The sequence below is a fragment of the Artemia franciscana genome, chromosome 6 (genome assembly GCF_032884065.1).
Source record: "Artemia franciscana chromosome 6, ASM3288406v1, whole genome shotgun sequence".
In the NCBI taxonomy this organism is placed as follows: domain Eukaryota; kingdom Metazoa; phylum Arthropoda; class Branchiopoda; order Anostraca; family Artemiidae; genus Artemia; species Artemia franciscana.
In genome coordinates this window covers 8,415,610-8,441,045 of record NC_088868.1, presented here as the reverse complement: position 1 = coordinate 8,441,045, position 25,436 = coordinate 8,415,610, and the positions used below count along the sequence as shown (strand labels likewise).

Sequence of the window (25,436 nt, the reverse complement as noted above, 5' to 3'; positions counted from 1 at the left end):
ATTACAGTAACCACAGGCAAAGGATCACTTGGGTTAGAAGAAAAAACATGATCAATGTTAGTTGTACTACCACTCCAATGAATATAAGTAAAATCCTGGGACTTCGGTAAAACAGAAAAATTAGGAAGACAAGAAGATAAAATTGTACCCCTTTCATTTGCTATATTTGGATCACAGTTAAAATCACCTAAAATATAAGTACGCAAATTTGACTGTAAACTAGAGACAAAACGACTAAGATTAAAACAGCATTGAGTAAACACATCAAAAGAAATATCATCATGGTATTAAGTCGGAAAATAACAATTAATTAAAACTACGTTTGAAAAACTACAAGCTAAAAAATTTGTATCAATTGCTAGAATAGCTGCATTAAGAGACTTGGGTAAAATAGTAGCTAAACCACCGGAGGGACGTCCACCAGTCGGTGTAGCGGGAACAGCAAAAATGTCATGCTCAGCGGACAGACTAGAAAGCAGATTCAACGAATGATCAAGGAGGTGGTGTTCCTGAAGACATAATAACGATGATTTTTCATTCAAAAAACTATGAAGTACAGGTAATTTCCCTAACACACCATTTGAATTAAAGGACGTAATACAAAGTAATACATTCATTTACAAAATTTCTTTAAAATCGGACACCTAAAGCTGTAAACTGGATGATCATTTGAGCCACAACTGGCGCTTGACATGGGGAGTCTTTAGTCGAAATGTGATTACCGCTACATCGGGCACATTTGAAACATTTAGATTTACACTGATTTTGAACATGGTTAAAACTTTGACATTTAAAACAACGCCTAGGCTGAATACGATCACGTTCCACTCGGAAAATCTCATAACCGAATTTGATGCCATGTTTGATGTAAAAATACAGGTATTCTTCTGTTTGAAAAATAACTCTTACAGTTTGCGAGTTTCCTAGCCGGTTAAACTCGATTATACCCGGAAAGTCCAATGCGTAGGCACTAACATCAAAATCAATGTCCACACTCCTGATAATTCCAAAAAATCGCCGAGGCTTGGAAGTTATTAGGCTTTCAGGAAAATTAACCTTTAGATCACAACTGAGCTTCGATGCATCTTGACATGGTACCAATACCATAACACTATCCTTAGTTGCTTTAACATAACGAATATTTGCACACCCTGTCTTATCAAATTCTTTCTTGCGGCAGACAGGATCCTTCAGTAGGAGAGTGGGTGGGTTTCAGCTCTTCTCAAAAAAAATCTGATAATGACCTCTTAATGGAGAATTGGTGGTGTTCAACTAAAGCTGTGACTCACAAGAAATTTTGTGGACAAAAATTTAAGATAAAATCAATCCTCATTATGTCTGAACTGCCAAAGTCTGCCTCTGGATTTAGAGTAAACTCACATATAGCTCCATGTCCTATTTTGAATGTGAAATAAGGTAATTGTTTATGACAGAAAAATTGTAGTATGATTATCACTCAGTTTAATTTTATTTAAAAGTTATATAATATTTTTTTTATTATTATTTCACGGTTCACTGGTCGTCAGTGAGCTAACATTCCTTGTTTTGCGCTAAATGTTGCCTAAATACTGTAGTCCATTAGTGTTTAATTTTTGTCATCTTGTCAAGTTTTGGATGGTGGAAAAAATCCATCAAGATAGGTTTTTGGGATCCGTCCGTCCGTCTGTGCAATCGATTATAGCGAAATCAAGAGAACCGCCAGTTGGATTTGGATTAAAATTGAACTATAGGTGCCCAAGACCATAAGACACATTAAGATTGAAGATGAAGACCTTAGCTCAAATAGGAAGAGGGGGAGGTGGCTCTAAGTGGTAAAAAAATTATTTTTCGTTTAACTCAGTTTAACTTGCGAATGAAGCAATGGATCTCAATGAAAGTTAAGTCAAAGATACCAAATACCATAAGACTCATGGTACTTGGAGAAGGAGACCCTAGCCTAATTAGGACGAAGGATAGGGGGCTAGGTGAGTTTTTCATTTAATTCAGTGCAACTTGCAAATGGAATGATGGATATCAATGAAAATTGAACCAAGGATGCCCAAAACCATGAGACGCATCTAGTTTTGAGATGAAAACCCTAGCACAAATAAAACGAGAGGGAGTGGTTTTTAAGTTCTGAAAAATTGAGGTATTTGTTTAATTTAGTATCACTTGCAAATGGAGCAACGGATCCAAATGAAAGCTAGACCAAAGATGCCTAAGATTAGGGATTATACCGAATTCTAATATCACAAACCCTATTTCAAACAGGGCAAGGGCGGCGGTCTCAAGTTTTAAGAAAGTTGACTTTTCCTTCAATTTAGTAGGACCTATAACTTATGGATGGAGTAACGAATCTGAAGTCAAATTCGTCTGAATACCTGAATGTGTAGGAATGAATTTGAGACAATACCACCGCATTGGATCCCGCTTGAATTCACCGGACCTGTTGTTCTTGCTCTATAGAATCTTTTATTTTCAGACAGGTCATCCCACCGCATACACTGAGTTTATAGCTACAAATTTCAAGAAAATCAGGGAAGCAAAAACAAAGTGAAATTCTGGAAAATGTATCAGACGAAACTGAAAATGAAACTGTAAAAGGGGAATTCTTTGGAAAGAAGCTAAGATGCACGAAAGAACAAGCTAACCAGTTGATCATGGATTATGTTGTGACGGATATGCGACCACTAAGCACTGTGAATAGTGAAGCTTTCAAAAGCATGATTTGAGGCCTCAATCCGTATGTTGGCCCAATAATGTCTAGAGAGACGTTAGCAAAAAAGATCGACCAATCGCTGTTCGATACAAAGAAAAGAATTACTGAGATTTTGGAGAAAACCGATTACGTCACAATGACTTGCGATATCTGGTCTAGCAGCAATCAGAGTTTCATGGGTGTTACTGCTCATTTCTTAGATGGTAACAATCATTTTTTGCCAATGATTCTTGCTGTTAGAAGATTTACAGGTTCACATACGTTTGACAGAATAACTGAAATGGTCTTCAGCATTTTTCGAGAGTACGGTTTAGACACCAATTTAGGAAAAGTGAGAGCTATTGTGAGGGACAATGCATCAAATTTTGTGAAAGCATTCAAACAAAATGCAAAGCTTGTCATTGAGCCACAGATTGAAGAAGGTGACTCGGATACAGACATTGATTTTCAAGAGGGAAAGCCACGAAATTTTTGACACTTATGGACGTGTTGGTTTAGTGTTACCATCAGTCAACATAAGTGAATCTGCTACCACAACTTTTTCCCTTGTATGTGAAGATAGTGGCAGTGTGAATCACACTTTAGCTTCTGACAATAAACCAGGAACGGAAACTACGAGTGACAACAGTGACCATGTTCATAAGTATCCAGGTTAAGGGTCTGAGTACGAGCTGGAGATGTATTTGCAACAGCATTTTCGCTGTTGCAGCCACACGCTGAACCTGTTGGCAACAACTGATTAGCACGCCTTAGAAAAAGACCTTAACTTCAGGAGAGCACTGTTACACATCAGAGCAAAGTGTCAGTCAGTGTGGAATTCATTAAGCCACAGCTCAAAGAATAACGATCTTGTCATGGAGGTTTTTGAGAAAAAGTTGATTCGCCCTAATGCTACAAGATGGAACTCTGATTATGATGTACTGATTAGAATTCTTGAATGCCAACAAGCTGGAAATCTGACCACAGTTTGCGACGTACTAAAGAAGCCAAGATTTAAGCAAAATTAGATAGACTTTCTAAGTGAATATGTCTCTGTACTGGAACATATAACAATAGCCCTTGACATGCTCCAGGTAGAAGACAAAGCTTTCTTCAGGATAGTTTTCCCTACCGTTCGGTCACTGGAAAGAAAGCTTTAAAAGCTCCAGCTATCTGTCAAGTATACAAAGGCACTGGTTGGAATTAAATAACTGGTTGGAGTACCAGCAAAGACATAGTTGGATTTAAGTTACTGAGATCTCCACATAATTTCTTTGAAATGTCTGACGAAGAGGAAGCCACCATTCAGTCGGATGAAATGAAAACAACAAGAGTTGAAGTCTTGCGTTATCTAAGTGACTCTATACAAGATGTGTCAGTTTTGAGACACTATCCTATGGTGGAGTTGGTTTTTCGGAAGTTCAACTGCATACCACCTACATCAGCGCCAGTGGAGCGTCTTTTTTCGAAGGGAGAGTGATTCTCTGTCCAAGGCGTAGCTCCTTGGCAGATCACAGGTTCGAAAGCCTGGTTCTTCTCAAAGCTAATAGGAGCCTAAAAATTTGAATGTTATGTACCAACTTTTTATTCCTTCTGCATTAAAATTTTTCAGTGTTAAAGATTTCTCAGTTGACAGAGGGGCTATTGTGGTGTTGAACTCTTACATTATTTTATACAAATAGGTGGGTTTAAACGTGAAGAAGAGCTCCTGATTCGCTTGGCTCAAGTATCAACCACGGGGATGTGTTTAGTTTCTGAAAAACAGATACATGTACTAAAGAAATACCTACAGGCCAGCTTTCAATAAAGACCTGGCACTACTGGAAACAGGGGATTACCTGGGATGTGTCAATAAAATTAGACTGTCTTTGTCAAAAAGGATTCAGTCAGTAGATTCCCAATTTCTAGAATAAGGCTTATTATCTTTCATACAGTTTACCCATAATCTGGAAAATCAGAAGCAAAAAATATCCATTTTCAGAATTGAAAAGCTGTAGTGAAGCTGTAAGATTTTTTAAGTCTGGGTCTCATAATTTCATGATTTTTAATTCTACCCATGGCTTGCCCAAACACTAGAAATAATCCTTTTCCAAAATAAGCCATACTGAAGCCAACCTTTAACCGAATATTCCATCCCCAGAGAAAAACTACTTTTTTCTCGGGAGATTTTCGACTTAATTTCATGGTTTTTGCCACTTCGTGGTGTGAAAACTGCTCCTAGAAATAGATAAGTTGCAACTTCTGCAGTTTGACCAACCGTATGGAATGCGTCTGAATCAGCGGGCTTGCTGCAGGCCAGTGATTTACCAATATACGTTTGTAAGGAATTTTACTGACCATCTGAATTGACTACACAGCATGCGGCTTGCTTGATTGAAAACCAGACATGTAGGATGTAGATGCCATACATTTTCATTGCGCGTCTGAAATGTAACTTGAAAACTTGAGGCAGTTTCCTTGCAAAGGCGCCGAGGGTGATAAATGTCACCGAAGTAGTAGTAGGCAGGTTCAATAGCAGAACTTGACAGCTACCGATGATTTGCGTTTCTTTAAAACATATACAAAATTAAGCTACACTTGTAAATATAAATCAAACTGTAAACATTGACTCTTATTGTACATATCGACGAAAACGGGGACGAAAAATTATCATATCAGTTTGTTCTTGCTTTAACGGGAGCTAACTTATTTGCTTTCTCGTTCTTGATGGTAGAGGTTGATCAAGTAGAATGTCACGGTGCTAAGATTTAGAAAGCAAGAACTTTTCAAAACTCATTATCAGTGTTTCATACCGATTTTGGAGTGACGACAGTCCAAGCACTTTCAGAACCTTTTCGTAGGGGATGTCACGGCGGCCCAAGATGATCGATGCCACTCACTTCTGAACCAATTTAAGCTCCTGACAAAGATACACTGTTCTAAGTGCTAAGGGCGCCCAAACAGGGCAAGTATATTCCAGAATGGGGCGGACGTACTTTATGTATGCATACTTGATGCTCTCTGTGTTCGCACTGAACCTAAGCATATAGTTTAAAGTCAGTAGACTAGCATTTGCACTTTTAATCACGTTTTGATATGTGCAGCAAAGCTGAAGTCATATGAATCAAGACTTCATTTTCGTACTGTTCTTTTCTTTCAGCACGCTGACAGCCAGTGACCTTCAGCTAGATGCCGAAAGTGTGAATTTTTGCTGCTCTTTTTTATTGAGCTTTGATTTCTCTAATTAAAAAAGTCTGCAACTGATTCAATTGACTCCTTACTTTTAAATTTGTGTTGTTTTTTTGTTTTTTTTTGCTAAGGTTTTTGCTTTTTGAAGAATGGACTACTTTATTGCCTTTTATCTGTTTTAAAGCTAATCCTAAGTTTGTTTTTCTATTTTTCCGGTTTTTTCAACCACTTCCCAACGTTTCAAAATAACCCTGTATTTCTTCAAACGCGCCAGATTTGACTGAACACTAATCACCAGAAGCTTAACTATACATGTACTCTAGTAATCCTGTCATGTGATCTGTCTGATCCAGTCAAGAGTTTTTTTGACTGCACTTAATTGTTTTGACAGTCTTTTGCCTTTCAAGCTGTTGTGTTGAAAATCGGTTCAGATTATTTTTGGACTTGGTTGGGTGCGTTGCCAAACAAAGAAAATGGTTAAAAACGACAAAATTGAAAGTCTGGTTCTTGATTAAGATTTTCAGGAGAGGAATGGCGGGGGGGGGGACATGTTATAGGCAAGGGAAAGGGCTAAGAAGCCTTCAGAATGGCTTTAACAAAAAGGTTGTATGGGCTTGATTTCATATATATATATATATATATATATATATATATATATATATATATATATATATATATATATATATATATATATATATATATATATATATATATAAATATATATATATATATATATATATATATATATATATATATATATATATATTATATATTTATATATATATATATATATATATATATATATATATATAATATATATATATATATATATAATATATAATATATATATATATATATATATATATATATATATATATATATATATATATATATATATATATATATATATATATATATATATAAAAGCTATGTCAAAATACATAGTAATAGAATACATAGTAATACTTCAAGTACTTGAAGTACTACTTAAGTAAATTTTGGCATTTACTTGATACTTAAGTAAGAATTGGGTGAGTACTTATTACTTGATACTTAAGTAAAAAAAGAATGAGTAAGTAATACTTGATACTTAAGTAAAAATTTGGAGTACTTGTTGCAGCACTGCTTGAAAGCCAGAAGACTAGGCACATTTTTCATACCCTTGAGCACAATATTCCAAACCTGGGGACCATAATGGCAAATCACAAAAGCTGCCCAAGTAGTACTCCTAAACTCATGAGTTAAGTTATCAGCTTTTCTTGTATTATGATCATGATGGTCTTTAATAAAGTAAAAAGATTTTCAAAAGCAGGAGTGAGCAGTCAATTTAAATATTTATTCTAAAAAAAATCAAAACTTGGTAATCTTGAATTTGGGATGTATCCATTAGCTTATTCTTTTTAAAATGCTCATGAGCAGGAACCTCATCAGAATCATAAAATTCTGATAATAATTTTATAGTTCTATTCTGAAGTTTATGTACTCTTTTGAAACATGTTACAAAATTACTTTCCCATATAGTACATCCATAGCTAAAAGAGAAACCAACATTTTATTTTACTTTTTATCTTGGGAGTCCTAAAAAACTGACTCACAATCACCTAAATCATAGCAGCTATTAAAGATTTCCTATGATAGGAGAAAATAGTTTTGGGCCTTAATACTACAAGATGATTAGCTTTAATACTACAAATAAAATAGGGTCAATAAAACTTAGGCTTCCACTATTTGCTAATGAGTGTACTAGCATCTTATATATAATTTTTTTTCTTGGCATGAAAATTCCCCTCTCCTGGTAAAGAAGGGCTAAGATAAGGTGCTATTTCATCACCAGCGGCATTTAATAACAGTATTGTAAAGCCACAATCAAAGTCGCTCATGATTTATAATCTGTGGTATTGATTTGTCTTAGATTGGTTATGTGGATGATGTACTAAATCTGAACTGCTTTCTGTGTGGGCTAGAAGATAAGTTTATCAAGTTACAACAAGTTTGTGACTATATTGGACTCCAGTTTAATACATAAAAGTCTGAAGTACTTCTTTGTAATTTGACATCTATGATGCTGGTTGGAGCATCACACTTGGTGATTCTCATTTCGGAAGGGGTCTTCTTTTAAATATTGCTGTATAGTGGCACAAAAGGGGAAGTTTGACTGTTGTCTGTTGGCCCAGGTGTATAAAGCTATGGTTTTGCCTCATTATCTGTATTCTAGGTCATTTTGGCACATTTTTACAGCTACAGATAAATTAAAATTGCATGAACTCTACTACAAGTATGCAAAGTCTCTGATGCATTTACCACCATGGACAAGTGATAGATATGTTACATGCCCGTACAGTGTTGTCAACCCTGAACAAGTTTTTCTGTTACAAATTGATTGATATAATTGACCTGTCTAGTCAAAACAATGGGTCAAGGTTTTACTACAGTAGTCGGCATTTGTTTTTGGCTGTTGTGCTTTTGTTTTGTTTGTCTCAGAAGAATTAGGGTCTTATGTTTTTTTTTGTTTTTTTTTTTTTTCTTCTTTTTTGTACTCCATCTTTTTTCGTTAATGGGTATTAACTGCATTCATTTATTCATTCTGAGGTAGAAAATAGAGGTAGGAACATAGGACTCAACTAGTAGCAGTAAATGCAGCAAATACTTCGCATACTTGTATTAGAAATTCTCAGTACATCATTAATTACTACTTATTATGAACCAATTAATGATACACTGGAAATTTCCTTGATCGTTTTTTACTTTTCTTAGCCTAAAGCTGAATGTTCTTTTTATGTAACTTTTTTTTATCATTTTGATGTTTTGCACTTTATTTTCTTACTGTGATCTTTACAGAACATTCAGTTCATTCACTATTAAACAAAACATTCTGACAATTAGATGAAGTTACATCAAGACTATTGAAGCATCAAGTGATGAATTTAAATTCAAACTCTTGAGGGTGGAACTTTCTATTCTTAATGAGAATTATGTGTTTGATTAATTATCTTTCTATATAATGATGATAAACTATTTGTAACCCATTATACAATGTGCGTGTATAATTGAGCCCCAATAAAAACAAATAAGAAATTAAAAACAATTGAAAAGAAAATATCTATTCAAAAGAAACATACATATTGTTTCTAAGACAGATTTCAGAATTGTGTGATATTTACTCTACTTTTCTTCTAGGTTTTGTCCTTGCTTGAAGATTGATTGAATGATTTGTTAATTATTCAGTCTGAAGATTTTGAGCTACACGGAAGAGCAATTTGGTAGAGAATACTAATCGTGTATTTGTTGCTTAACAGGTTGAACATGGATGGAACTAGCTTCCTTGATCATGCTGCTATCAAGGAAGGTAATATAGTAATGCTGTAGTTTTGTACATGTAATGAATGGCTGAAGTGTCAATTTATTTGCTAGTCTATACTTTGCTTAGGCTGTACTTTTGGCATGAGTTCAAAAAAACTAAAATCCTTTCAATACACCCTCCCTTAAACCTGGAAATTAAACTTTTGAAGATTAAAGAAACATTTCATATTGTTTATCATATGGGATAACCTGTTTTGCTAGGTCTCCTAATTGATAATATCTGTTTGTCAATCAATGGTTTTACAGACTTGTTCATCCCAGAAAATTACAAGAAATAATTAATGGAGGCTCTCACATACTTGCTGATGCTCACTCCTTGTATGGCATGTTGCCTGTAGGCTGTTGTGAGTTCTAGTTATCCCAATGATATTTTTTTTAAATAAAATTGGATTCTTCATTTTTCTATTCATATTTACCATTATCAAACAAATTACATTATAAATGCAAATAACCTACTATTGCTTTTACGCTACTATATATTCATGAAATATATACTTGATTGAGGAGAACTTCAATCTTGTATTTGATTCTTTGTTGTTCAAACTTCTTAATAGTGAAGGTCCTCATAAATTTTTTTGAGAAGTTAAAAAAGGGGACTGGAAGAAATTTTTTGAATTTTTTTTGTTGCCTTTCTAACAGGCAAGTAAGGATGCTAACCAATTCGAGAAAGCATTTATCAATACCCATCTAAAGCTCAAACTGTCACAGAAAGTAAAATTAATGAAAACTAATGTCTTGTTTCTCAGCTAGTATGATGACTCCTGGAGTAATATTATTTTTGCAAATCAATTTGTTTTCTTGGTCTTTCTTAAGTGGGCAATGAAGCGTTTTGGGAAAGTACAAATCCTTTTTTCCCACTTAAACTTGATGACAATCCTTTGGCCATTTTTCTGGGAGTGTCTGCAGATTTCAAATTTAGATCTGGCCTTCTTAAACAGGAATCATCTATACTTGTTGATGGATGTATGTTTTCAAACTACTTGAGCTTATTTTTGATCTAAAAAAAAAATTACAAATCAAATATTGGTTTGTTCATTCTGGCACTTCTCAGTTATTAATCCAAATCTTAAGTAGTCTAAAAAAGTTTTTTTTAGATAAGAATAGTTACGTTTTAGGAAAGTAAGGGACTTAAGTCCTATATTTACTCCTGGATTTGTAATTGATAAATGTCCGAACAATCAAGCTTCAATTATCCTCAGTATAATAGATTATTAACAGGTTAGTATATTAAATAGATTAGTGCTTTATGAGGGAATACTATTGCCCTGATTTAGGTATTAAGTTAAGTTAGCTGTTGGTTTGGTGTTGAATCATGAGTTAAGGGTTGTGTGACATCCCTCTATATGGGTGATTTCGATTGACTTTGTCTTAAGAAACATGGCAAGATCTATGGTAGAACATGGAAAGAAATCAGGACATGAAATGTAAATTATGCAGATGATTGAGCTAAATTTTTAGGAAGACAAGCAGAAAAGAAAGAACAAAAAAAAACAGCTAAAAGCTAGGTAGGTGGTTCCAATAGTAAATGAGTATAATAAAGCAGTTTAACTACTTAAATTGTCACATAGTAAGCTTCCGTACCTCTTACAGCAAGCAACACATAAGAGCAGTGCATATAATTTAACTATGTTTGAAATTCATTTTAATACAAAATTCAGTGTAAATTCAGAATAATTTAATGTAGAAAGATTTCTTTATTTGTTTAATTTTTCTCTTTTTTTCCTATTGTAATTTGGTCTACTAGCTTACTTGTAAACATCTGATCTTAATTAAAACCTCCGAAATTTCATGGTTTTACAATTTGCCTCGATTTTCAAAGAAAACATCAATTCTACGTCTCTGACTAGTACCCCATCTTCCCTTTTTGCTTAATTAGCTATTTGAACTTAGGTACGAACGATTTTAGGAGAGGGATAGAGTACTTGCCCCGAGCACAGAAATTTTAGGGGCGCTAAATTTCAAATAAATGATTTAACAGTTAAAATGATTTTATAATTTTTGAAATTCTGGTAGGCATGACACAATGAAAGAGAACGTTTGAAAACAAATTTTTAAGAAGACTAAATTGCTTAGAAAAGGAATAAAGAAAGGGGAAGATGTGAGAATGTTAGGGAACGACAAAATCAGGTACGTGGACAATTTTAGTTACCTGAGAGATATTAAAATGAAAGATTTTGGATGCTGCAAAGACGTCAACAGTAGGCTAATTATGTTTTAAGGGTTTTTTTAACAGTTGAACAAAAGTTTGGGAAAATAGCAAAGTAAGATAAAAATTGGGAGCCACTTTGATGCTAGTGTCCCAGTATTTTTCTGATCCTGTTAAACAGATGTAAAGATACTTTTTTAGACACATGATTGTTTCTAAATATGTTGTTGTTTGTGGGCTATAAATATAGCCAAATATGTTGTTTTATGTTGTTGTTTGTACTCAAAATGAAAATGCAGACCTGGCACTTCCTTAAAAAACTGTTAGAAATTACAATATTTCTGTAGTGGAATTATGTCTATTTGTTGTATATCCCACTGAGTTTTCTATGATTCATCAAAGCTAGGAAGACTGGAAACATTGAAAAAAAAACCTTCTTTATATCCTAGTACAAATATTTGAATGAAAATTGGTTAGTGTATTGAGATTATTGATCTAAAGTACTTTTTTTTTTTGCAAAATTTTGAAATTAGATGTACCTCCTTTAGGTTTTGGCTAAAGAATTTTGCATTTTTAATCATGCACAATTAATCATGCCTATACTTTTAGAAGACCTAGTTATCATTCATAATTTGAAATTTGTAGTTGCTTTGCAAATGTTGATATTTTAAATGGGGCAAGTCTATTGTCTGCAAAATTCAGGTGCTATTCAAATTTTTTAAGATCACTCATAAAGTTTATTGACGGATCTCATTGAAACTTGGTCTGCATGTTGCACAGGTGTATATTTGAGTGGGCAAGTGTTGTGATGGCTGGTGATTATTACAATCCTTGGGGATTTTTTTTTCTTTTGCAGAAGTACCTTGTCTATCTGAAAATTTTCTTCTTCGTAGGCTAGTTAATCAATGGGGAAGTTTTATTCTAAAATGACAGATTGATCGATGTTATCTTCACATAGCTTTTTGCTGATTGCTTGGATAACGATTATGGTAACAGATATATATCATTACCCCTTTTGTATAAAGTTGATTTCTGCTGTTACTTAGATGCCTTAATTTTGGCTCACTGCTTTAAATACGTCTATTAATCGTGTTAAAATTCTGTTTACTCATCTCATGATATTGTATCACCCTACTTGATGTCTACTATATATCTTAGACGCATTTCTCTTGGTGTTGTGAGGGCACAATGATCCAACTTTATATAATATATATCCTTTGGATTCACAAGTTTGCAATATAGGTGCTGATGTGTGCATTTAACTCAACTGTTGTTTAACTTAATCCTGAGTAATTGAACCCATATAACTGAACCCTCGTGTAGCTGACCGAAGGTGCAAATAAACCCGTATATAACTGGGTTCTGTGTAACTGAGCTCCCATTCAACTGAATCCTCGTGATACCTACACCCTAAGTGAACTCTGGTGCTATTGAGCCTTTGGCTATCTGGGCCGACATGTGACATAACCCACTTACAACTTAATCTCTTTCAACTGAACCCCCTTTAAATTAACATAACTCAACCCTCCTTAAACTAACCGTTTTGAAAGACAATCCCTATTTAAATCAAGACCTTTTATACTGAGCTCAACCCAAGGCCAAATATTGGAAGTTAAAAACTTTTTTTCGCTTCCTTCGCAGTTACTAACTTATGTTACTTATTTGGGCAAGCTCAACTAATTTAGACGAAAGAAAAGGAACCAACAGAGGCGTGATTGCAACTAATTTTTGTCACTGACAGCCAATGAAAAGGGTTCCTTTTCAGGAGCATGCCTACATTTTTTCGCGCATCTGAAAGTTAGTAACTGCTCCATTCAATTGAGTGGTTATCTAGTTTCCGTCTAAAGAACCAGATTAAAATTTCTTTCCTCGTGCTTAATCAAATATATCAATTAATTTGTTTTAAATGTGTGAATGGGGAGGAGGGAGGGTCGTTGAATTTGGGCCGTAGCTCTAAGATTATTAATAGCTTTTAAAAGGATTAGAATACTAGATAAACTGTAGGGTAAATTATGCTATGTACCATCGAAACCAGTCGCCAGTTAATGCACGCCTTTATGGGGCAGGGGAAATAAAACATTAATTCCGAAAACTTTAGATGGTTACCTAATCCAGCGCCCCTACGATGTCTCAGTGACCGGCTAGTGCTGGGAAAAAGACAGTAAAAGTAGATAGTGTCAAAGATTTTTTCGTAATTTAAGAAACTTTTTTTGCGTAACAAGTTTTACTGTTGAAAGGAAAATAAATATTCTCTATAATTAATAAATCCGCTTTGTATTTTAATTAATTTTTTCACTCGATCGTTTTTTTGTAAAACTCTTTTTGTTTTCCGCTTGCAATGGAAGGGTGACTTGCAAGGAAAATGTCATAAGGCATTTTATGATGGTGTGATCATGACAAATGTATAAAAAAAAGTGTGTAAATGTGAATATTAGCGTACAAATGACATTAAACAGACGTTAAATTTAACGTCTTATTAAATTTAAATAATATGATATTAAATGACATTGAATTTAAATAATACCTATCATTCTTGATAGGTTCTTTCTTGATAGGATCATTCTTGATAGCTCCTATTATTCTTGATAGGTGACATTAAACAGCTCTCTATGATAGTCTATTGCCGGTATTCTAGTGGAGAAATAAAACCGAAAAAGGGAAACTTATCAGCATTTCAACCTTTTTAAAAAATTATCATTCTTGAATCAGCGTTAACGGCGCTTTTCTTACGAGACAGTGTTTTCAAAGTGTTTTTATGATTTTGGCTACTATTGGCCGTATTTTTTCTATATTATGGTACAACTGTTCCTGCAACCATGGCCTCCAAATGTGTTCGGGCCCTACCCATGACAATTGTTTGCTTATTTTCAAATACACAGTATAAGAGGATAAATTTGTTGTTTCTTAGCCGGGGAGGGCGGGGTGGTTTTTTCACTGAAGCGGTTTAAAATAAAGTAAAAAACACAATAGATTCCATTTTTTTTTGTCAGTTTTGTCGCCTCCAATGAAACGGGCGAAATTATATTTTCTCGTTATTTTGTTGGTTTGAATAAGGTTGAGCTGAATCCGGTTGATTTGAATGAAGGTTGAGTGAGACAGGTTTGGGTTAAATGGAGGTCGAGTTGAATTAGATTTGTGTTAAGTGAGAGTTGAATTGCACGGAAGTTGGGCTGAATGGGGGTAGAAATAGAAGGGGAATTGAGTTGTACCAGGGTTGAGCTACACGGAGGTTGATCTGAATGAAGGCTGAGTGAGACAGGTTTGGTTTAAACGGAGGGTGAGTTGAATTAGATTTGTGTTAAGTGAAAGTTGAATTGCACGGAAGATGAGCTGAATGGGGGTTGAAAGATGAGGAATTGAGTTGCGCGAGGGTTGAACTACACGAAGGTTGATTTGAATGAAGGTTGAGTGAAAGAGGTTTGGGTTAAACAGAGATTGAGTTGAATTAGATTTACGTTAAGTGAGACTTGAATGGCACGAAAGATGAGCTGAATGGGGGTGGAAATTGAGGGGGAATTGAGTTGTACCAGGGTTGAGCTACACGGGGGTTGATTATTTGAATGGTGTTAAGTTGCACGGGTACTAAGTTTAGTCAGTATTTAGTTGCATTGGTGTTCAGTTTAATGAGGATTAAGTTAAACCGGGGTTAAGTTGCACGAGGGTTCAGTTAAAGGGGGTGAGTTGCATGTGGGTTTTGTTGAATGGGATTCAGTTACACGGGGGCTGGGTTACCCAAGGGATCGGTTGCACAGAGTTGACTTTGACAGGGGTTCAGTTGTACGGGATTTGAGTCGCACAAGGGCTCAGTTAGACAAGTTTAAGTTTTGCACGGGTTCAGTTACTCAAAGGTTTAGTTATGATCTGGGTCAGATGCAAGGGGATCAGTCACATAAGGTTTCAGCTGCAATGGAATCAATGTTTGACCCTCTCCTGAACACGCTTTTCGTGCTTGACATCTATGTCTTACCAAAGATAAGATATCTAAAACTGTGAATGTTTGAAAAAAAGGTCAATTAAAACAAAGATAAAAGGTTAATTTGCCTGCTTTAGTTGGCACAATAAAGATTTTGGTTGTATCTTTTAACTAATGACTACCTTGCTTTTGAAGTGTTGGAAAGCAGTATTCATCTGAGCTATGTAAACGTATTTATGGGTAATATTTCCCTGGAGTGCCCAGATACATCTTATTTATTGTGTACATATTTTTCAGAATTTGAAGAAGATGAAATCCCAGCTAGTGCTGATTCCTTTATCCAAGATAGGAATAATAGTGTACCAATTAAAATGGAGTTTGATTCAACTGTCATTTTGAAACAGTGGAACCTGGATTTTCCTGAGACAAAGCTAATGGATGGTCAAAATGAAGGTACTTTTAACATAAACGATTTTAATACCAAATGCCTTGATTCACCAAAACGCTTGACTTACCAAACGCTTGACTTACCCTTGACTTACCAAACGCTGATCGGTCATGCCGATCAGCGGCAGTTCTTGTCATTATAAAATAATAAGTACTAAACATATAAAAATCACAGCCATAGACATTGTCATACAAATTTGCACATTGATTCATAATATTATAGAGTCAAATTAAAGCCTAAGACATTGAAAAATACAAATATTATGTTAAAGATGGTTCTAACAATGTTTAATAGACATTAATTCTTGTATGGCCATTACAAAATGAGTAAAGTCGAATAATTGTTCTGGCTCTATTAAATCCATTTTTTTAGCTTTCGAATATTAACAAATTTGGATAATTTGTATTGTATATTGTATTTGCATTTGTAATTGTATAAAATGAATATCATGTTTTTATCTGTCTGGTTTTTAATCAGGCACTGTCTTTTGTTTTGGGCTATTTAGTATACACCCGTGAAGTATTGAGCCGTTTCCAAGGATTAATAAGAATTAAATTGTTGGACGAGCAGAAATTGATTTGTATTTGAGATTTGGAAACAAACAGAAACTTCCAGAAACAGGAATGGGCCTATCTCCGCTCATACTTTCTCAAGGCCACAACAGCACTTGTGTTAAATATAAACAGATTAGTGCTTCGAGCAGTGCAGAGGGATCAGCCACCACTCCTTTGGTATGAAGCAGTAAAAACGAATAAATAAGTAATGTGACTAACGCCCCCTTATTCTAGGCAAGTGACATTGCTAATTTAATACTATGACTGAAAAAATGTTGTTTTTAGATTGTGGGTTTAGGCGAAAGTTAAATGGGTGTATTATAATGCTTTTATTTCTAGACATATTCTTTGTATTGACGTGTTCTGTGTGTCCTTTTCATCCTTTGTATCTTTGTACATGTTGCTTTGTATTTTCTTTTTTTAGTTCAACGTTTTTACTAACTTGAGAACTTTTTTGAACACTTCTTACAACAACTTTTAGAACCATTTAGAGCCATCTAGATGAAATTAAAAAGTGCAATTGGCATGAAATTTCTTTCCAATTCTAAGCTTGTCAAAAGTTTTACAGACAGTATGGCCTAATATTTGACCTTCTCAGTAGGCTATAATATCCCTAAGACTTACAGAAGTAGTGAACTTTTTAGAACTTTTTAAGTGCACTAAGAACTTTTATTGCTCTTGCATTTAACCCTCGAATGAATATCGATGTCCAGATTAAAGTCAATGCTCACCAAAGATCACATATCTAAAATTGAAAATATTTAAAAAAGATAACGATTGAATTTGTGGAATCTCCCTGTGTCTAGGGGATTTTTGCGACAAGACTTGTTGTAGTAGAAACTGCCATTTGCGATAAAATAAATGGAATGTGAAGCTGGTTTATTAAACAGGCATAAAAAAATTTTGCTGGCTTAAATTAGGCTTTAAAAAAGACTGGCTACACTTTTCATTGCTATAATCAAATTTTCATTTTTAAATCATTGGTCTCAATCACTGTAGTGAAGGACTTTCAAAATCCTATTGATAATCTATTAATTATTAATTTATCTATTATTAATTAATAGATAAATTAGATAACACGCTTAGGCAGAAACACTTACCGTAGCGTAAAAAATCAAAATCTTCCTATTCTAATATCGTTTTCATTTGATCCAGTTGAAGAATTTTTACTTACTTGCCGCTTTCAGGTAGTTTTTTTTTTCGTTTTTTTTTCCTGGCTCGAGTTTTTATTTTGATTTTCGTGTGGAAAAGAGGGATTTTATTTATTTGACTTGTCTTTTTTAACAATTCTATATGAAATTTAATATTTTTCCTAATATTTTTCGCCTTAGATAAGCCTATTTCATATGTACATGCATCTAGATAGCAAATTCTTCGCTTCTTGAGAATAACGGTCTTTCAATTTTGCGCAAGTGCAAATAATAGAATTGGTAAGCCTAGCTGGTTTCTATTTCCATTTTGTGGAAAAATTTTTTTGAAGGGGGTGAGAGGTAGACGAAAATGCAAAATATCAAATCTTTCATCTTGGTTCGGTGTTTCACAAGTTTTTGGATTTGATCTAAAGACTTCCATGCATTGAGGGCTGCATAGGAACATTGACTTGCTCTTTTTGAAAATTAGATACCGCAAGTTTTTTCAACTGAAAGTACGGAGCAACATCGAAACTAAAAATGAACAGAAATTATCACGTATATGAAAGGGGTTGCCCCCTCCTATAAATATTTTTATAGACTTGATAAAAAGAAAGCTTGCTATTCTAATTTAACATTCCCAGTGTTTCAGGATTTGTTCTTAAAGAATTGAGGCAAAAAGTCAAACCTTAGCGTAAAGAGCGAGGCCTTGAGAAAGGAACAACCCCTTTCGTATACATAGTAATTTCTGTTCATTTTAAGTTTTCCTGCTGCTCCTTACTTTCAGTTGAAAGAAACTTGCTTTTTTATTTAATTTCTGATTGTTTTTAAATAATACCGGAAAATCCGGTTTCCTCTCTATGGAGAATTCTTCCCCCCATGAAAAATTCCTCCATGGAAAGTTCTTTTCATTGAAAATATCCCTACCCCTCCGTCGGGGAAATCACCCCTCAGATAATTCTATTCTTGCTTAAAATTCTTCCCCGAAAACGTTTAGCAGGTGATTCTGCTGCCATTTAAAAAGATTTTAATTACTGTTTGTTTTAAGGTCATTCTAGAAATCCCCTCCTCCGTGGAAAAGTTTTCCTGCAAATATCACCCCGCCTCACCCCCTAGTAGAACGTTGATTACGCAGAAAGTTCCTTCTGGAAAATTTGTCCCATGAAAAACTCCCCCATGGAGAATTTCCTTCGTGGAAAATCCCCCCCCCCCCTTACGGAATGATACTCTAGACAATTTCACCCCGGTAAAAGCTTCCCCCTTGCAATTCCTCTGAATATCTTCACATGTAAAATTGAGTCGGCAAAGAGAAAGTAAGACAAAATAAAAGTAATTTCGTGTAAGAATTTTGACAAATTTTTTTCAGTGTAAAATATCTCCTGGAGAGTTTATCATCTGGATACTTTCCCCTCATGAAAAACCCTCCCCGTGGAAAGTCCCCACAGCAGAAAATCCCTGCTCCCTGAAAATTTTCTTGAATTACAGACCTTTCCCCAGAGGCTTTGGGGGGGGGGGTAGGGTCATGTTATCCCCAAAGGAATAGGTACTGGGCTTTTCAACTATGCTAAACAAAATGGCTGTCTCAAAATTTTGAAAATTTAGTTCGGTCGCCTTTGAGGAAAAAAGGGGAGTGAGAAGGGGCTGGTTGCCCTTCAATCTTTTTGGTTGCTGAAAAAGGGCGCTAGAACTTTTAATTTCCGTTCGAATGAATCCTTTCCCGATATTCTATTACCATGGGTTCGATGTGATCATCAATGGAAAAACAAAAACAAAAAATAAGCTCAAAGCCGAGATCTTTCTTCTGGAAAAAGAGGAAATTCTTATTTTTGCAGATGGGAGCTTGAAACTTCTGCATCAGGGTTATCAGATACGCTGAATTTGATGGTATGATTTTCATTAAGATTGCTTGACCTCTAAAGGGTGTTTTCTCTTTTTCAAAAATCAGGCAAATTTTTTCAGACTCTTCAATTTTGATTGTTAACACTAAACTTAATGAATCTTATATATTTTGAATCAGAATTATCAGCCAAATTATTGTACGTATATTAATATCAAAACTCCGTTTTTTAGTTTTGGTTAGTATTGAGCCGTGTTGTTCTTTACTCAATCGTGTTGTTCCCGTATCGTTTTTGTTTATTGCGATGACATTTTTCCAGAATTAGAAGAAAATAAAATGCCAGTTAATGCTGATTTTCATGTCCAAGTAACGAATATTGAAATTCCGTTTGAAAATGAATTTGATTCAACAGCCATTTGGACACAACTGAAGCCTGATATCGAAATTCCTGAGACTAATTTACAAGAGGGTCGAAATCAAGTTAATTTTGTAAATATTGAAGCCAAAAAGAAATAATGTGATAATTTTCTAACACAAATTTTGTCGGTCGGTCCCGATTTCGCTATTTTAGGCACTTCCAGATAAGCTAGGACGATGAAATTTAGCAGGCATATCAGGGACTAGACCAGATTAAATTAGAAATAGTTGTTTCCCCGATTCGATCATCTGGGGGGGGGGGGGAAGTGGGGGACGGTTAATTCGGAAAAATTTGAATAAATGAGGTATTTTTGACTTACGAACGGGTGATCGGATCTGAATGAAGCTTGATATTTAGAAGGATATTGTGTCTCAGAGCTCTCCCGGTTCCGGTGACATTGGCGGGAGTTGGAGGGGGAACCTAAAATCTTGGAAAACGCTTAGGGTGGAGGGATCGGGATGAAACTTGGTGGGAAAATAAGTTCGAGATACGTGATTGACTTTACCGGTACGGATTCGCTCTCTTTGGAGGATTTGTGGGGGGGAGGGTTAGTTCAGGATTAAAGGATTAAAATTTTGGAAAACGCTTAGAGTTGAGAGATCAGGATGAAACTTGGTAGGAAGAATAAGCAGAAGTCCTAGATACGTGATTGATATAACCGGACTGAATCCGCTCTCCTTGGGGGAGTTGGAGGGGGTGTTAATTCGGAAGAATTAGAAAAATAGAGGTATTTTTGACTTACTAGTGGGTGATCGGATCTTAATGAAATTTGATATTTAAAAGTATATTGTGTGTTGGAGATCTCATTTTAAATCTCGGACGGATCCTATGACATTAGGAGGAGTTGGAGGAGGGGGGACCTTAAATCTTAGAAAACGCTTAGAGTGAAGAAATCGGAATGAAACTTGGTTGGTAGAATAAGCAAATACAGTAGATAAGTGATTGACGTAACTGGACTGGATCCACTCTCTCCGCGGAAGTTAGGGGGGGGTCCAGTGCTTTGGCGAATTCGGTGGTTCTGGACGTGCTAGGACGATGAAAATTGGTAGGCGTGTCAGGGACCAGCACAAATTGACTTGATAAAGTCGTTTTCCCCGATTCGTCAATCTGGGGGGGGCTGAAGGGAGAGGAAAAATTATAAAAAATAATTTATTTTTAACTTACGAGTGGGTGATCGGATCTTAATGAATTTTATATTCAGAAATTAGAATGACCTCGTGTCTCAGAGCTCTTATTTTAAATCCCGACCGGCATTAAGCCTTTGATTTTCCTTTTAAATTAATCCATTGATTCTTATAATTTTGCTAGAGCTCATGCCATATGAGCTCTTGGCTCTTCCGACCTCGTCACAAGTGCCATATGAGCTCTTAGCTCTTTTTATTCTAATGCTAAAGTCGGCTCGGCGAGGTGTTTGTACAAAATTTAATTTATTGTGTACTTCTCATTCCCTAGTTGAATATTAATTTTGATGTTCATTTCTTTTTTGAGTTTCTTTTTTATTCACCATTTTTTTCACAGCTTTGCAAAAAGGGTTATCTATTAAAAATTATGTATAGAACATCGTCGAAAATTATGCCTCGATAAATTAAAAATTAATGATTTATTAATGATTATTAGTTTGATCTAGTACATTAACTCAGAAAATTTGAAGAAGACAGGTGAAAGGAATTTTGTCTTTTTTCCCCTCATTATACCATAGTTTAATTCTTGCTCAACTTCTTTCTCACCCCTTGCTGTTTACGCTAATGTCTTAAAGTTCCTTAGAGATAATTGTAATTCAATTTCAACAGACCTAATGCTTGAGCAGTTTTTTTTTTAAAGAATTGAGACAAAAAGTCGAGCTTTAGCGTAAAAGGCGAGGGAAGAGGAAGGGACATAACTACATCATATTGGGCTGGTTCTTTTGTTCATTAATATTTTAATGTTGCTTTTTCATTTTAAAAGAAAAACTTTTTTTTGATATTTATTTAATTTCTGACCATTTTTCATATTTAGCTGGGAAAACCATTCTCTCCCTCTCCCTCCCCTGACTAATATTTCACCTGGAAACTTTTTTCTGCATAGAAAATTCCCTCCATGAATAGTCTCCCCCTCCCCTCGTACCCCGTCTATAAAACTTCAGTATGTTTCCCAATAACAAATATTATATTTGGCAAATGGCGTAATTTCCAATCGTTTCCAAAGGGACTATGGGCAGTCGTGTCATCTTCAATGTCATAGTTAATAGACCTCTCAACTATGCTGAATCAAATCGCTATCTCACTATTATTATCAGATGTCTCTAGGGGAAAGGACATGGGAGGGGGCTAGTTGCCCTCTAATCTTTTTAGTCGCTTTAACAGAGTATGGGAACTTCTGAATTTAGGTTGAATAAGCCCTCTCTCGATCTTTGAGACCATCTGTTTGATACGATCACACCTGGGAAAAGAAAATATGTAAACATGGATCCATGATCTTTCTTCTGGCAAAAATACAAAGTTCTGTGTTTTTCTTAGGTAGAAGCTTGAAATGTCCACAGTATAGTTTTTTGGTATGATGAATCTGATGGTAAGATCTCTCCTAAGATCGTCCGAATTTAGGGGGGGGGGGTCCCTTTTTTCAAGGCTTAACGAATTTTGAATGTTTGAAATCCGTATAAAAAGGCAATTGGTTTTGACGTATCCAGCGTTACAAACCTCCGTGGGAAAAGTGGGGTAGCGTAGTAGCAATGCTACTCGGCAGTTTTCTTGGCCTAATGAAATTCGTTGGCAGATTTTGTCTGAAAGTACCAATGCTTTGACTGTCCCCGAATTTTGCTACTGGCAGCTTTGGAATTTTTTCCATGCCTGGTTATAAAAATCCTGATTTTCAAAACTTAGTGTATTGCTGGGCCGAATCGCTCTCTACTTGCTGTTTGTTATAATAAACGATAGATAACGCATAGTATTTCGAGCAGCGGATTTTAATTGGCCATAACAACCGCAGCAACTCATCAACCAAATACTATCGCAAGCTTGATTAAAGTTTATTAATATATTTGTTTCGTCTTTCGAATGTTCTTAATCAATGGCGATTTCAAAATGTTCATCGAGTGCTAGGTAACAAAAAGATGCATAAAAAGGGAATGGTTTCGTGTCAATCACTCTTATTTCTTAAAAATTAGTCAACACCTGAATCTGTAATTAAATCCCCCTCTGAAAAGTTAATGCGATCCCCCCTTCCAAATGAAGCTATAAAAAAATAATTTATGAATAGTCCATTGAAGGTTTACGGCTCATTACTTATGGTATATGATATTAAAAGTTGGATAGTCTTTTTTAAAAAACAATAGATTTTTTTAGATTGTGCATTTAGGCGCATCGTTGGTTTTAGACATTGCAGGTATAGTTCAATTAATATGAATAATTATATGTTTGTTATTGGCATTTATCGAAAAGTTGGCCTTTTTATCTTACTTGTGGACTATGATGGACTGATGTTCTTTGTATTCTAAATGTTAAAATCCTTTTTTTAGTTTACAAGAATGAGTCTACAGAGTCTGCTATTCATTCTTGTGAAAAGCCCCATCGGTGTGAAATTGGTGAGAAAAAAATTGTTCGTTTGGACCATTTTCAATTACATCAAAAAATCCATTCTGAAGAAAAGTCCCATCAGTGTGAAATTTGTGAGAAAAGATTATCTCGTTTTGACTGTTTCATATCGCATCGGAAAGTATACTTTGAGGAAAAACACCATGAGTGTGAAATCTGTGAGAAAAAATTCTCTCGTTTGGATAATTTGAAAACGCATCAATTAATTCACTCTGGCGAAAAGCCCCATGAGTGTGAGATTTGCAAGAAAATATTCTCTCGTTTGGATAGCTTGAAAACGCATCAATTAATTCACTCTGGCAAAAAGCCCCATGAGTGTGAGATTTGCAAGAAAATATTCTCTCGTTTGGATAAATTGAAAACGCATCAATTAATTCACTCTGGTGAAAAGCCCCATGAGTGTGAAATTTGCAAGAAAAAATTCTCTCGTTTGGATAAATTGAAAACGCATCAATTAATTCACTCCGGTGAAAAGCCCCATCAGTGTGAAGCGTGTGACAGAAGATTCTCTCGTTTGGATCATTTTAAATTACATCAAAAAATTCACTCTGAGGAGAAAAACCATGAGTGTGAAATTTGTACAAAAAAATTCTCTCGTTTGTATCATTTGAAAACACATCAAAAGATCCACTCTGGGGAAAAGCCCCATCAGTGTGAAGCGTGTGACAGAAGGTTCTCTCGTTTGGATCATTTGAAAACACATCAAAAAATTCACTCTGGGTAAAAACCCCATCAGTGAGAAATTTGTAAGAAAAGATATTCCCGTTTGGACCGTTTTAAATCACATCAAATGATTCATTGTGGGGAAAAGCCCAATCAGTGTGAAATTTTTAAGAAAAGATTCTCCCGTTTGGACCATTTTAAATCGTATTAAAAAAATCCACTCTGGGAAAAAGCTCCTTTAGTGTGAAATAGACGATAAAAGATTCTATCTTTTGGGTCATTTTAAATCATATCAAATAATTGACTCTAGGGAAAAGCCCTTTCAGGGTGAAATGTGTGACAGAAGATTCTCTCGTTTAGATCATTTTAAGCGGCATCAAAAAATTCACTCTGAGAAAAAACACCATGAGTGTGAAATTTGTAAGAAAAAATTCAGTCGTTCGGACAATTTAAATTGCATCATAAATCTACTGAGTAAAAGCCCCATCAGTATAAAATTTTTGAGAAAACGTCTGTTATTGGATAATTTGGACTATATGAAACAGCATAAAAAAATTAATCTTAGGAAAAACACCATGAGTGTGGGTTGTAACTGAAATTTGTAAGAATAATTTCTTTTAGTTGGTCTATTTTAAATCGTATCAAAAAATTAACCCTGGAGAAAAGTTCTATGAGTTTGAAATTTTTGAGAAAAGATTCTCTCGTTTGGGCAATTTGCAATTAAAAAAAAAATACCGGGGAAAAGCCCCATGTGTGTGAAATTTGCACGAATAAATTGTTTAGTGTGGAACATCTGAAATTGCATCAAAGACAGGACCGTACGAAGTTTTTTTTGTTGCAAACGTTATCTGAAATACATCTGAAAAATTAATATTTCTATAAATTTGTCCGTATATTTTGAATTTTAATAGGTAGATATGGTAAATTTATTTTTTATGGCACTTGGCATTTACCAAGTGACATATAGTGATCACAAATTCTGTCGGTGTGTCTGTCCTGGTTTTGGCAGTTTGGGTACTTCTAGATAAGCTAAGACGATACAATTTGGCAGGCATATCAGGGATCAAGCCAGATTAAATTCGAAGTAGTCGTTTCTCCGATTTGATCATCTGGGGGAGAGTGGGGGGATGGGTGATTTGGAAAAATTAGAAAAATGAGGTATTTTTAACTTACGAAAGGGTGATCGGATCTTAATGAAATTTGATATTTAGAAGGATATCGTGTGTCAGAGCTCTTATTTTAAATCCTGACTGGATCCAGTGACATTGGGGGGAGTTGGAGGAGTGTACCTGAAATATTGGAAAACTTTTAAAGTGGAGAGTTCGTGATGATACTTGGTGGGAAGAATGAACACAAGTCCTAGATACGTGATTGACATAACGAGACCGGACCACCTATTTTTTGGGAGTTAGAGGGGGGGGGGTAATTCGGGAAAATTAGAAAAAATGATGTATATTTAACTTACAAACGGGTGATAAGATCACAGTAAAATTTAATATTTAGAAGGATCTCGTGTGTCAGAGCTCTTATTTCAAATACCGACCAGATCCGGT

General features: G+C 35.0%; 1 protein-coding gene across 7 annotated transcripts in view; it reads left to right on the top strand.

Annotated features, from left to right (window-relative positions):
• Positions 1-24,754, top strand: part of LOC136028001 (zinc finger protein 239-like) — a 79,528-nt gene extending 54,774 nt beyond the window's left edge. For 6 of the 7 annotated variants that reach the window (XM_065705536.1, XM_065705534.1, XM_065705533.1 and 3 more), the window contains exons 2-5: positions 9,023-9,191; positions 15,562-15,717; positions 19,553-19,716; positions 23,147-24,754. In XM_065705536.1, coding sequence (XP_065561608.1) covers positions 9,149-9,191; positions 15,562-15,717; positions 19,553-19,716; positions 23,147-23,944 — 1,161 coding nt within the window. In that variant the 5' untranslated portion in view covers positions 9,023-9,148 and the 3' untranslated portion in view covers positions 23,945-24,754. Of the gene's footprint in view, positions 1-9,022; positions 9,192-15,561; positions 15,718-19,552; positions 19,717-23,144 lie in introns of all 7 variants that reach the window. The other variant, XM_065705540.1, reaches the window with a different exon arrangement.
• The last annotated feature ends 682 nt before the right edge of the window (positions 24,755-25,436 follow it).